The sequence below is a fragment of the Primulina eburnea genome, chromosome 15 (genome assembly GCF_022965805.1).
Source record: "Primulina eburnea isolate SZY01 chromosome 15, ASM2296580v1, whole genome shotgun sequence".
Classification (NCBI taxonomy): Eukaryota; Viridiplantae; Streptophyta; class Magnoliopsida; order Lamiales; family Gesneriaceae; genus Primulina; species Primulina eburnea.
This window is the reverse complement of record NC_133115.1, coordinates 24,055,563-24,070,176: the sequence shown is the minus strand read 5'-3', so window position 1 is coordinate 24,070,176 and position 14,614 is coordinate 24,055,563. Positions and strand designations below refer to the sequence as shown.

At 34.0% G+C, this 14,614-nt stretch overlaps 1 protein-coding gene across 1 annotated transcript; it reads right to left on the bottom strand.

Annotated features, from left to right (window-relative positions):
• Window positions 1-11,332: 11,332 nt before the first annotated feature.
• Window positions 11,333-14,262, bottom strand: LOC140814807 (uncharacterized). Its single transcript, XM_073173904.1, has 4 exons — window positions 14,108-14,262; window positions 13,881-13,966; window positions 12,359-12,551; window positions 11,333-11,717 (listed from the first exon to the last, which is right to left on the bottom strand). Exons 2-4 carry the CDS (start codon window positions 13,938-13,940, stop codon window positions 11,587-11,589), a joined length of 384 nt encoding a protein of 127 aa, XP_073030005.1. The 5' UTR covers window positions 13,941-13,966; window positions 14,108-14,262; the 3' UTR covers window positions 11,333-11,586.
• Window positions 14,263-14,614: the final 352 nt, after the last annotated feature.

Here is a 14,614-nt window from a genome sequence, read left to right as displayed (position 1 = left end):
ATCTACAATAGGAGACTGATCTTCCCCTAAGCTGTGATATCACCGAACATCTAGAAGTTTGACGGATCTGTCAAGACTCCATATCTTAAATGCAATGCACAACAATATGTAAACAATGCATAATCATCTCAAAATATTTGAATACAAGTCTATAAACAAATCACAATCATAATTCAAGATAAACAATAAATCTAGTATGTGATTTTGGTTGGGAAACTCAAATGTGATCTCATTTGAGTTGTATCTCCCCAAACAAAAACATGCATTATACCTTTCGTTGCACAACTCGGTCGTAGTCGAAGTCTCGAAGACGAATCTTACCGATATCAATCTGAAATGGCAATGTTGATACATATTCTATCAATCTCTAACTCAACCAAGACATTTATACCATCTATATCTAGTCTTGATACAAGTTGACGGCATAACAACGTGTTCTCGTGATACTAACAAATTCGAATCTCAACATATATCAACACATTATCAATCTAAACTCATCAACTCATAATCATCATTAGAGGCACATGATATTACTCAAAATCTGAATATTTTACTTCTAAAAATGCTAGAAAATAGCAACAATAGCATATGACATCCGCTCTTTGATCCGTTTGTGAATATATCATGTTCAATATGTCAAGAACACAATATAACATCATATTACAATTTCCCACACATCTCAATCTCAAATCATATAGAACTTAGTAAAACTTACATCACCCTGTAGCTAATACGGAGGGGAGTTCAAAACCGAAATCGGTTTAAAGTTTGGATGGCTAAATCTTGTTCAATCACAATTTAAGAGTATAAAGAAAAGTTGAAGCTTTCCTCTGAAACTTCCGATTTCTTTTGCTGAAAATGAAGAGAGAATCGTGTAATGTTATATATATTTCATGCCTACACACACATGGCAAATCCTTTGAAGTACACGTCTCGCGCATATGCGCGACATCACCCGCGCATATGCGCGAGACCTACTGGTCTCGGCCAAGTTAATTACAACAACCCGCGCATATGCACCATTATTTTCGCGCATATGCGCCAAAGCTTCTGGAGGTGTCGCGCATATACGCGCCTTTATTCGCGCATATGCGCCGATGCTACTGTAATTCCATGCATATGCGCGCATTTCTTCGCGCATATGCGCCATAGCTTCGACCGTTTACATTTATTCTTAACCTTTCTCATCTTTTCTCATGTCTTTCCTACTCCCATTCTACTTAGTGTTTCTCATGCAATATCATGCACTCTCACGTCTTCGAATATCGTATTAATGAAGACTAATAAATCTTGAGCCTTACAAAAACAGTAGGCAGCAGTTGTTTATGGAAGTTCGAAGATAAACTCTTCTATGTCTCCCCTTCTTCTGTTTCCAGAAGGTATAACTAAAAGACTTTGGATATTACAGTACAACTCTTGTACACACCCACTTCAGAAGGACTTACATCTCAGCCTACTGAAACTCTTAGTTTCTCAACTCACAAAAATGCGAAACACAAAGTTCTGAAAAGACTCTTTTCAGATTACAGACTCTTCTGACAAAGTATAAATAATGTAATGATCGTGAAGAGTGTAAGAATCAGTAGCACAAGATGATCTTCAAAAGATCAGATATAAGCTATGAAGCGTGTGCTACTTTTCTTTGTGTTGAACTTTTAAATGCTCAAGGAATTTTGATATTCGTCTAATAAGAGAGAAGCTTTGTTCCTTGAAGAATGATAATAAGCGAAGTGTCGTGTCGAACAAGGATTTGATCCAAGTATATATAATCGACTGAGTTCAACGTTCACAATCAGAGTATGTCTTCAGATAACTGATACAATCAGCTTTATTACCGAAAGAAGTTCCTGCAGAAAAGCTATAAAACAATCAGTCTTGTTTTATACTTAATTGGGTAAAGTGCATTAAATGACTCCGTATAGTATTTAATGCTGCAATTAATACTAGTACTAGGAACTCCTTAACGGTAACAATTAAGATAGCAACGTTAGAAAATGTTCTCTACTGGTTTTGTATTGTTATCCCTTTCTACTGGTTTAGTTATAGTAGATCAGCAGCTACTGATAAGTTATTCTATTGTTCTGGTCTGCTGGTCTACTGGTCTTAGTTATCATCGCCACAATAAAATTCATGTCTAACATTGATAATTTTTCTTATTTTTGGAAACAAGGAGTTTTGATGTGATTTTATACGCTGGAATGTAATTTTCTTCGGTGTTGGATTTTCAACAAAAATATGAATATTTTGACAACACGGTTATTAATTTCACAAAGTTTATTAAACAAAATAATTTTATTAAACACTAATGGGCTTATTGGGCCTAATTAATCTTGCTAATGGGCCTAAGCTATTGTTAGTATTTTAGTTATAATTTAAAGTACAAATCATCCCACAATTTGATCACAAATTCACGCCTCCCCTACCCCAAAGCATCATCACAACTCTTTTCCCTCAATCAAGTCACAGCATACACCATGATTTCAAGGAGAAAAGTTCGAAAATTGCAAGGAAAAATTCAGCCAGCGTCTTCTCATCATCGTTCTTCAATTCGTCAACATTTATTCGTGCGCTAATTACGCAAAGGCACGTCATATTCTTTCATTCACTCATCATCACACCATATTATGTATTTATTTATGAAATTGCATGAAAACAAGTTTCACCTTTGAATATTTTCATTTATGCATCACATGCGAATTTTTAAGGCATGTATTTGATCAAAATCATGTTTATTATGTTCTTAAGGGGCTGCCATGATTGGGATATTGATCAAGGGTTGTTTTAAAATAATATAGGAATTGATCAAGGCTTTTTTTACACAAGATATAGGGCCCTAAGACACACACGAACCACGCTGAACACTAAACAAACAAAAGCTGGAACCGAATCATGTGTTGGCGTCTTGAGCGATCGAGTTCAAGCTTTTTGTTGCATGGCTTGGTCTCGGCTGACCAGGGCTGGCTAGGGTCATGTAAGGGGTCAAGGAAGGAGTCCTAGCCACGATAGGACTCGATTTGAGAGGATGGGGAGGAGTCCTAGCAAGCCAGGACTCCACCCGAGAAGCTTCAAGCTTGCGCGTAAGTGTGCATCCGTGCAGGGAGAGAAGGGGCTCGGCCAGGGGGATTAGGGCTGGGCTAGGTCAAGTTGTTAGGGTCCTAAGAGGGTGCACAAGGGTTTGGTTTAGGGTCTGGTCCAGTGGCTAGGGTCCTAGGCGCATAAACTTTGAGTCATATCGAGTAAGGAGTCTCGGCCAAGAGATAGTGTTGGGTTTTGTGCTTTCGGTTGGGGCTAGGGTCAGGTCCAAGGGGTGCTATGGGTTCAAGAGGTTCCAGGGGAGGGCTGGTTTGATTTTGGCTCAGGGCAGCTCGAGCATGGCTTGGTAAAAATTAAAGATGGCTCGAGGTTAGAACTTTGGTTCGAATAGGGTTTCTTATTTGTTTTTAAAAATTCAAAACATGGCTCACAGGGATCGAGTCGTGGTTCACGAGGGCTAAATTAATATAAAAAAGTCTAATTTTTAATTTAGGAATTTTTTTATTAAAGTTTAGTTTAATTCGAGATTAAAACGCATTAATATATTTTAATTAAAGAATAAATTAAAATTCATCGATTAAGATAAATAAAAATACGATAAAATTAATGTAAGATTAAATAATTATTTGGGATGTTCTAGATTCAACAGAATTAAGAAAATGTCGAAAACGTGAAATTATACGTCTAGGGGTAAAACGGTAATTTTACAGCCAAATTAGTAAATGTCATGGCAGTGCTTATATGTTAATATGATTATCTTGGATTTTATGGAATTTTATGATGAAAGATAATGTTAAAAGAAATGTTGCATGCTTGGTTTAAAAAAAACGTTATATGCAAATTATTGATTTTTATTAAATGATGAGGATACGAAACGTTGAAAGAAGTGAATTAATTGTGACTAATACGATGATATGATTGGAGATGTCGTGAGGTAAAAGGCCCCAGAGGGAGCCCGTTTACTGTAGAAGGCCTTAGAGGGAGCCCGACGATCGTATTTTTAATGACATGATATGTTAATAAGGGAAAAGGCCCTAGAGGGAGCCCGTTTACTGGAGAAGGCCCAGAGGGAGTCCGACGATCGTATTTCCAGTGACATGATATATTAATATGTAGGTCAAGGCTCAGTTGACAGGTAAGAGTGTCGCTGATGTCCCCGTCGGCCAATACTGTGGTTACATGTAGATGGATACATCGCCTAATATGAATACGAATACAAATACGAATACGAAAATCACAATTAACGATCTGAACTCAACGAAAGGAAAATGGAATATGTATGAATATGAATATGATGAATATGAATATGTTTATGATGTTATGAAAATGTTTATGTTTAAGTTTATGCATTTTTATGAAAATGTTATTTTACATATAAGTATTTTCATTTGCATGTGTTTTGTATACGGATTATTTGTTATCGAGATTATGGTGTATTGAGTCTTTAGACTCACTAGGTGTTATTGATGCATGTGATTATGATAATAATGATCATGGAGATCTTGATGGTTGACTTTTTTGGACTGAAGGTGCACATAACCCGAGGACCAGCGCTAGTTTTCCGCACTAGACTTATGATTATGAGTTATGATTTTTAGGATTATGTTAAAGATATTTTTACGACTTTTATTTATGCTTTTGAGAGGTTTTTGGAGAGGTTTATAGTATGGGTTATACTTTTCAAATAATGCTTTTATATTTGGTAAAATGTCGGATGGTTTTATGTTTTGACTATTTCCTTCGATTTTTTTAAATATTAGTTGGTTGTTTTATTTTTAAATGTTGTCAAAAATATTTTATATGCATGGGTGTGTATCTCGGCCGATTATTGTGTGTTAAAAAAAATTCTAGTACTTGTTATGAAAAAGAGTAGTGGACGTTTCATTAAGTATTCGTAAACATTATCATAATCAAACTCTATTATCAAAATATTTGTATTTGAGATATTTTTTCTTCACTCGTTTTATTTACATATTCAATAAAAATAAATAGTAATTGCATAATCCATGTTTGAAATTAATAAATATTACGAAAACACATGTAGGACCGAGCGTTTAGTACTTTACCAAAAGTTATAGCTTTTGGTTTAGTAATAAGCACTTGAACCTAACAACTGGTATCAGAGCGAGGTCATGGGTTCAAGTCTCCCAAGGGCTGACGGTAGAGAAAGGGTAGAATGACCTTTAAGGGAAATCCTCAAACTGATTATCAGTCTGAGAGAGTTATTCAAATTATAGAAGATCTATTGCGAGCTTGTGTGATCGATTTCCAAGGCAGTTGGGAACCGAAATTAGCTCTAGTGGAGTTCACCTACAATAATAGTTATCAATCATCTATCAGGATGCCTCCTTTTGAGGCACTTTATGGAAGGAAATGTTGATCTCCTATTCAGTGGGACGAGGTGGGTGAAAGAAGAGAGATTGGTCCGGATGTGATTGAAGAGACTGCCGAGCTTGGAGTCAAAATTCATTAAAGAATGAAGACTGAACAAAGTCGACAAAAGAGTTATGGTGATAAGAGACGAAGAGAATTAGAGTTTGTAGTGGGAGATCGTGTATTTGTGAAAATAGCACCTATGAAAGGTGTTATGCGATTTGGAAAGAAAGACAAGATTAGTCTAAGATTTATTGGTTCATTTGAGATTTTGGAGAGGATTGAGACACTAGCTTATAAACTGTCACTGCCACCGATGCTTTTTGGAGTTCACAATGTGTTCCATATTTCAATGCTGAGAAAGTACATGTTGAATCCATCACATGTGCTATGAACCTCTACAATTGACTCCAAATATGACTTATGAAGAAAGACTTGTCTGAATCTTGTCAAGGCAGTAAAGAAGACTCCGAAACAAAGTCATTCCAATGGTCAAGGTCAAGTGGCTGAATCACTTGGAAGAAGAAGCTGCTTGGGAAACCGAGAGGGACTTGAGGAGTCGCTACCCAGAGCTATTCGGTAAGTTTTAACTTTTGAGGACGAAATTTTATTTAAGGGGGAGGAATTGTAAGGTCCAAAATTAAGACGACGAAATCCAACTGCATGCAAATCTAGAAAATAATAAAAATGGATAATTAATTGATTTTAATTGCTTAATTGATTATGTGACATGTTTATAGGACATTTTAGTAATTTTTCTACTTACATGCATTAAAATGTATTTTTAAGGGATATTCAAGTTACGATCGAGGAACGGAGACCAAGAGCTGAAAAATAAAAAATATTTTTATTAAATAATTGTTTTTACTTATTTAAAATATGATTTACGCTTTTTCCTTATTTTTTAAAATAAAGGGTTTTGACATGATTTTATACGCGAGACGTAAATTTTATCGGTGTTGGTTTTTCAATAAAAATACGAACGTGTTGGCAACCCGGCTAATAAATTCACAAACTTAATTAAGCAAAATTATTTTAGATATTATAATTAAACACTAATGGGCATAATTAAGTTTTTTAATGGGCCTAAGCCTTGTTAGTGGATTAATTAAGTATATAATATACTAAACTACCCAATAACCCTTCCCATAACCCACGCCCACTTCCCCAATAATTTACAAACTCTTTCTTTGCTAATGCATGACAAACACAAGCTAGAATTGAGAGAAAATTTCGAAGCCTTCAAGGAAAATTCAAGCCAAGGTCGTTCATCGCCGTTATTAACAATCTTCAACGAAAATTCGTGTGTTAAATACGCAAAGGCACACCATATTCTTCCTTTCGAACATCTATCACACCATAGTAATTATTTAAGCATATTTTGAAGGAAAACATGGCACTCAACTTGTTATTTTCGTAACTATATGCATACATGTTTTAAACTCTTGAATTTTTATTCCAAAATCATGTTTTTATGTTGTTCAAGGGGCTGCCATGATTAGGACATGATCAAGAATTGTTTTACACAAGTTTAGAGTCCTAAAAACACAAACGTTGCATATCAAGAAACGATCAAGCTGGAACCATATTCTGTCATGGTGTTTGTAGGGCACGGTTTTGGGGACTTGGTTGCTTGGCTTGGGTTCGGTTGGACCAAGGCTTAGCTAGGGTCATGGATGAGTCAAGTGAAGAGTCCTAGCCATGCTAGAACTCGAACACATGGGGCCGGGACCCGAGAGCCATCAACGAACGCGCAGGGCTGCGGAGACTTGCAGGGATTAAGGGGCTCAGTCAGGGGGCTCAAGGCTGGGCTAGGGTGACTCCTTAGGGTCCTAGGTGGGTGCAAAGTAGGCTAGTTCAAGGGCTGGGTCGATGGCTAGGTCCTAGGCTTGAGTTCAAGGAGTCTATGTCATGAAGGTCTCTCGATCGATTGCATGTTCTGGTGTTGTGATTTCAGTTTCGAGTTAAGGGTCAAGTTGGTGGGTTCCATGTGTCCAGGAGGGTTCCTGGAGGGGCTGGTCAAGGGTCGGCTCGGTGTGGTCCGAGCTTGGCTCGATTAAATAATAAGTTGTCTCGAGGGTCCTAGGGTTTTCCCTGTGGTAAAATAAATCAAAACATGGCTCACGGGGGTCGAGTTGTGGTTCACGAGGGCTAAAATAATATAAAAAATCTATGTTTTAAATTTAGGAATTTTATATTAAAGTTTGAAATTATTCGAGATTAAAACGATTAATTAAAAAGTTTAGTATTTAACCTAAATAAAATTATGAGAATTTTAATTTAGGCTTAAATATTTATTGGGACATGTTAGAGTCAATGAAATTAAAAAAAATCAAAAACATGAAATTTTACGTATAGGGGCAAAAACGGTAATTTTACACTCGAAATTTGTAAACGTCATGGTAGTGTCCCGAATATTGTTTTATATGTTCATATAATTATTTTTAAATGTTTATGAATTTTTATATGTTAAATTATGATTTTTAAATGTTTATTGATTTTTATGATTTAATATTGACATTTAAAAGATATGTTGCATGTTTGGTTTAAAAGAAAAACGATATTATATGCATGTTTTTGTTAAGTGATGAAAATACGAAATATTGAAGGATGTGAAGGGATTGTGATTAATACGATGATATGTTGGAGATATCGTGAGGGTTACGGTCCCAGTGGGAGCCCGACGATCGTGTTTCCATGGATACAAATACGTTAATATGTTAATACGTTGGCCAAGGCTCAGTTGATGGGTGAGAGTGTCGCTGATGTCCTCGCCGTCCAGTACTGTGGTTTTATATAGATGGATCCATCTCCCAATATGAATACGAACACGAGTCACAATCACGATCTGAATTCAACAAACATGAATATGAATATGAAAATGTTTATGATGAATTTGAATGTGTTGATATGAAGATGTTTATGAAAATGTTTAATTTAAAGTTTATGCATTATTATGAAAATGTTATTTTACGTACAAGTATTTTTCACTGTTGTATGTGAACTGTATACGTATTATTTGTTATCAAGAATATGATGTGTTGCGTCTATAGACTCACTAGTGTGATTGATGCAGGTGAGTATGATAATAGTGTTGAGGGAGGTTTGGATGCCTAATCTGATTAGACTGGAGGTACACATGACCCGAGGACCAGCGCTTCTACTTTTCCGCATTTATGTTTATGTTTATGTTAAAATATTTTTACGACTTTTTATTTATGTTTTGAGGGGTTGTTGAGAGGTTTAGTATGGGCTATACTTTTCAAATTTATTGCTTTTTAGGTTTGGTAAAATGTTAGATGATTTGACGATTTGGCTATTTCCTTTGATACTAGTTGGTTGTTTTATTATAAAAATGGTGCAAAATTTTTTTTATATATTTTTGAGTGTTCGGCCTATCCTTGGAGGATTTAAAAAAAAATTCTAGTACTTTTTATGAAAACGACTATTGGACGTTTCACATGTAAATAGATAATCAAGTTATTAACAAGAAATATTAAACCAATATCAATCAATAATTAAAATCAAGAAAAATAATATATCGAAAATAAAATCAAATATCAAACAAAGTATTGTTTGGCCTATCATGGTCTTAGGATAAAAAAATTTATACTATAAAATCAAAACAAAGCAAGAACATAATGATTGAATTCATAAGAATAAAATCTAGGAAAAAATAAGAAAATCTCAACGTGGTTGGTGCGATTCTCTCGTTGAAATTGTTTTTGTCTTCTCTCTCAAACCCTAGTCTTCTTCGTCTAAATTTTTAATAGAAGGTTGCTTAGTTGTCTTCCTCCAAGTTCTCATTTTCTTCACATAAAATTTTGTTCTCTCATCTCTCTCTATTCAGTCAATCTACTATACATTCTCTTTTCTTCACGTGTATTTTTTCCGGCGTTTACCTTCTTTAATGAGCCATGATTTTAAAAGCCCAAAAACTTCCACTTGAACCTTAAGAAATTTGCCACAAAATTACTTTTAATAAAACGTAGATTCCCTTGTGAATGAAGCCAAATTTTCAAAATTTCTCCTTACTTATCCTTTCTTTTCCATTGTGTTTTACAAGGAAGTAGAATAAAAATCTCTTTTTATTATTTTATTTCTTATTTTTAATATTTTATTATCTTTGAAATTCTTGTAAAATCATCTCAAAAATTACGTTTTTCCCCCTTTTTTTTCAAATATACATATATTATAAAATTAATTCAAATAAGCACAAAATAAGGGATAACGACTCTAAATAAACACAAACACTAAATTCTTATAAAATCATCTCAAAAATTAAGTTTTCCCCCCTTTTTGTTCAAATATATATATATTATAAAATTAATTCAAATAAGCACAAAATAAAAGATAACGACTCTAAATAAACACAAACATACGGAACCGGATCCCCTACTGTGCACAGCATGATACTGTGCACACCAGTGTTTTTATAACCGGACCGTTAATCGAACCGGTCAAGCCTTAAAAAATGGTTCAATCGGTTCAACCGGTTCCACCGAACGGTCGAACCGGATCAATAAAATTAATATTTTATTCATTTTATATAATAAATAAAATAGTAAAATATTGATTATTTATGTTTTTATAGTTTTTACTTAATTTTTTAAGATGAAAATTACAACAAATATCCAAATAAACACCACTTTTCCGGTTTTTCCGGTTTTTAACCGGTTTCCGTTTTTTCCGGTTTAACCGGGTTTTAACCGGTTTTTTCCGGTTAAACCGGTTTTCCGGTTTTTTCCTGTGCACACTGCACACATTGATTTTTTTTTTAAATTTTTCTTTTTTCTTCTCTCTTTTTTTTCCCTCTCTTTTCCTACTTTGTTTTCTCACCATTTTTCTCTCTTGCACAAACATTATTCACACACTTTTATATGAAAATAGTATAAACATTTGTTCTCATCTCGTCTTCTTTTGCCCATTTTCTTCTTTTTCTCGTTTTTCCTCTCACTCAATTTTATTATTATTTTTTTTGCAGGAAATACTATAACATACAAGGTTCGATTTTTTCTTCTTTTAAATGTCTAACTCTTTTTCTAATTGTTTAGCTATCGAATTTTTTATTTTATTTTGTTGGTTTCTATTTTTATGTTGCTATTGATCTGAAACAAGCCAAAAATTTTATTGATATTTTCAGATTTTTGATGGATTATAGTTCAAATATCGAATTCAAGCCTAAGATTGGTACGAAATTTGATAGTCTAGACGAGTCTTGGAAGTTTTGGGTTGAATATGGTGGGAAAACTGGATTTTGAGTTAGGAAGCATTATTTTAACAAGAACAAGAACACCGGATTTATAACTTCGTATAAATATGTTTGTTGCAAGGAGGGTGTTCGTAAAAATGACAAAAGAGAATCCATCAACACTCAATCCTCGGCTTGAGACTCGAACAAATTGTAAAGTAAGAATGGGTGTCACATTTGTGGATGGTAAATATAAAGTTAACGAGTTTATCGAAGAGCATAATCACCCACTTCATATTCAAGAAACAGTTCATATTGCATGATGAAAATGTTCTAAATTTTAATTTAAGCATTAACATGTTAATAGTTTTATATTGTTAAAAATTTTGTTCATTGGAAAAAAATTAATAATACTCATCAAATTCGGAAAAAATGATACGATTTTTCACATGTAAAAATTTAATATAGTAATTTTTAATTGTAAAATTATTAATTTAACATAAAAAAATTAAAATGTTTATATTATTTCATATAAAATTGTCCAATGTTTGTGGAAGATGAAAAAAAATGGAGGAAAATAGAAGGAAAACAAAAGAGAACAAGAGAGGAAAAAAAAGAGAAAAAAAATAAAAAAAAAAACAAAAAAAATTCAATGTGTGCACAACATCAGTAGACGATCCGGATCCAAACATTGACTGTTTGAAAACAAAAGTGGCAACACAACAAATAAAATACAAGTGAATGCAAGCTTAAGTATGCACAACAACAAATGTTATCATCCCACAGTATACGTACATTAACATGGCCACTATTTTTAAAACTCCTTCCCACCAAAGAACTACACCATCCATCGAAGCGAAAACAATAACTTTGACAAAATTTAAGACAAAAGGGAAATGTGTACTAAAATCCTACTATCAAGTTTCCCAAAAGTAAATGAAAATCACAAGTACATACAGAGACACATGATACACACAAGCAAACTTATATTAAGTTTCCAGCTTCAACGAAACCACCCGCGATTGCATGTTGCGTTTTGCGGCCTTGGCGAATACTACGGAAAGACAAGACGGGGCCCACCAAGGCTGACGTACCTTTTGCTCCCCTTTCAAGCAAGCCACTAGTGAATGACAAGAGTAACAATCAGTAAAGGACGCCTAAATCAATCACAATAGTCCTATGAGTGGTGGCAAAGCTAAAAGCATGGTAGAGTGAAATCGAACTTGAACAAGGAAGAAAAATCCCATCGATCTTGCAGAAATTTACAGAGATCGAATTGAATGTGTAACTGTCGCCATTCTTCCTATTTATAGTGTAAACAAAGAGAAGAAGTAAAAGTGAAACAAGAAAAGAAAATTGCAACTTATCAAAATTGTGTTTTACTTTTAATATTTAATTGTCAAAATCCAATTCGTTTCTTTTAATTTTTTTTGTCTCCAGAGATTTATGCCAGGATTCTCCTTGTATAAGTATAAAACCAATTCGTTGCTTGGAAAGATGAGATTAGAAAAATTATTCTGTTCAGGTCTCTTTCTCAGTTTTTTGAAAATCTGCATTTTTTAGGAAAATTTAAGAGAAATGAAGCAAAGGGCGACCACACCTGGCAGTCTCCCTCTAGCTCTGGATTGAGTAGTACATTCACACCCATGAAAATCTAAACTTCTAATATGGTAGAGTTTCGATCAATAATCAAGAAACAAATATGAGACTATAGATAAATTATAATACTGGAAGCAAGAAGTAGAGGGAGACGAAAAAAACCTTTAATTCGCCTTAGCTCCTTGCACAATGTTATGAAATCTCCCCATTTCATATGGCACTTTCGTATGAAACGGAGTATCTGTTCGGTAGTGAACATCGACATCCCTTCCAAGTACTCTCCGTTGACCCCATGTTCTTTGAAAATTTGGCGATAGCTACCAAGATTTATCGCTTCCAACCACAAGCCGACATCCTAAACCAAATGAGAGACAAAATATGGAAATCGATCAAATACTTTCTTAACCTATGCTCTTTTGACTCCTCTTAGAAGATTAGTCTTTTTTAACTCCTTTCCAGCACGTAACTTGCAAAAAGCTTTGTGGGAAAAAAACAACTAGAACCTAAGTGTTGAGGTTCCATTTCTTATGTATTCCAAGTGTTTCTTTAGGCTGCAACAGATCAGGATATCTCTTAAAATATCTAATATCATTTAAGTAGCAGAAATTGTGAGAAAATACAGATGCAGTAATTTTTTATAAAAACATCTTTAGCAAAATTTATCTCCAAGTTATAAACAAAACCAATTTCGAACATCAAATGACTAAACCATAATAACCCATTAAAATCATTGGCATTCTAGAGAATAAAATAAAGAAAACTCAAGATTACTTAATCACTATAATATTCTGTAGAGCACCATAGAGAATACAACCAAAGGATAAATATTCCATTAAGCTGATGATCAGTTCAAAATTATAGCCACTCGCTTGAACGTGAATCCACACATCCAACATAATTAATTGAAACTACAGTTGTTTGCTTAGACCAAGTAACATGAAAAACTAAAATTATATATTCGGGTGTTCAGTGCCTCACTTGACTTAAATATTCATGTCCTGACAACAATGAGAAGAATAAGCATCGAAGATCACGTAACACTACTTCGTCATGCAAGCTCTTCCGGTGAAACTTGATCCTTTAAAAGCATTACCATTCTACAGAATTTGAAATTCCCATTCTTCGTTTAAAAGTGAAAAACAAACCCGTGGATTGTGTGGAACTTGATTCAGAAAGAATTTAAAACCTTGATTTCAATTGACATCATCTACAATACATTTAAAATTCTAAAACAAATCATCAATTTGATAGGCACCCTAAAAGTTCTCAATCAAAACTCACTCATGTGAAAACCATGAATTATTTTAACAAATAAAGAAAAAGAAACAACTCAAGAATCACAAAGCGCTATTAAAACGTTAATTTAATAACAAAATTTAGCTGATCCATGCTTCAACAAAGATTCTCATCCAGTCAGAAGAAACAAAAGTCAATTGTATGGAGAAACAAATAAAATAAGAAATGCAGTCAAAGGGACTAAACCCATTAACCTGGTCCAAAAAAAAAAAAGGAAAACTTTGAGAATTTCTTAATTCCCTTTCTTCCATACTCTCCCAAATCACGCAGTGCAACTGAACTAGCACAACGTACTAACCTTAAACAAAAGTTACTACAAATTCTCTGCAAACAAGATCCACAAAAATAAATAGGAATAAACCCAAAGAGAGAACAGAAAAGAAAATACATCAACAGTCCAGATAAAGAAATCGAGAGGCTCCGGTGGCTTGTGTCTCTGTTTGATCATCGCGCAAATATCAAATGCTGAGGTCCCTTTTCAAGAAAGAATCCAAATATAAAACATCAATGGAAAGCGGCGTTCATTTCAGACATAAAAAATTATATAATAAATAAGAAACAAAATTTATTCATACTGATTCCTATGTTATCTTAAAGGTTCATGAAATTTTTTACCTCAACCTCGGATGATTTTTATTCCTGTGTATCAGTGACTCGGTGAGTGGAAGGAAAGAGAGTGGGAGACTCCGAAAACACGGGTGAAATTCCTTTTATCGAATTTCAAACAAATGGTGTTTTAACGCTTTCAACCTCAAATGAACCCTAAAAGTTTTTTAAAAAGAATTATTATGATACTGTCTATTGGGATTTGGAATACTGACAATCTATTTAAACAAAATTTGTTATTATAATTCTAGCATATTTATTCAAGTATGTAGTTACTTATTCAACTTGAAAGTGAAAGGTTGCTGAAACAAAATTCCGGCATACCATAGTTTCTGGCGAATTAAAGTGATTCGATGATATTTCGTACATAAATGTTTCAAATGGCAAGCCATCAAAATAGTTAGACCCTCGACTCAAAATGCTACAATTCATTTTCACCAGTCAAGGTCTGGATCAAGGTCTAAGGTACAATTTGGTACATAGGATATGATAAGTAAGGGATATACAATATAAAGA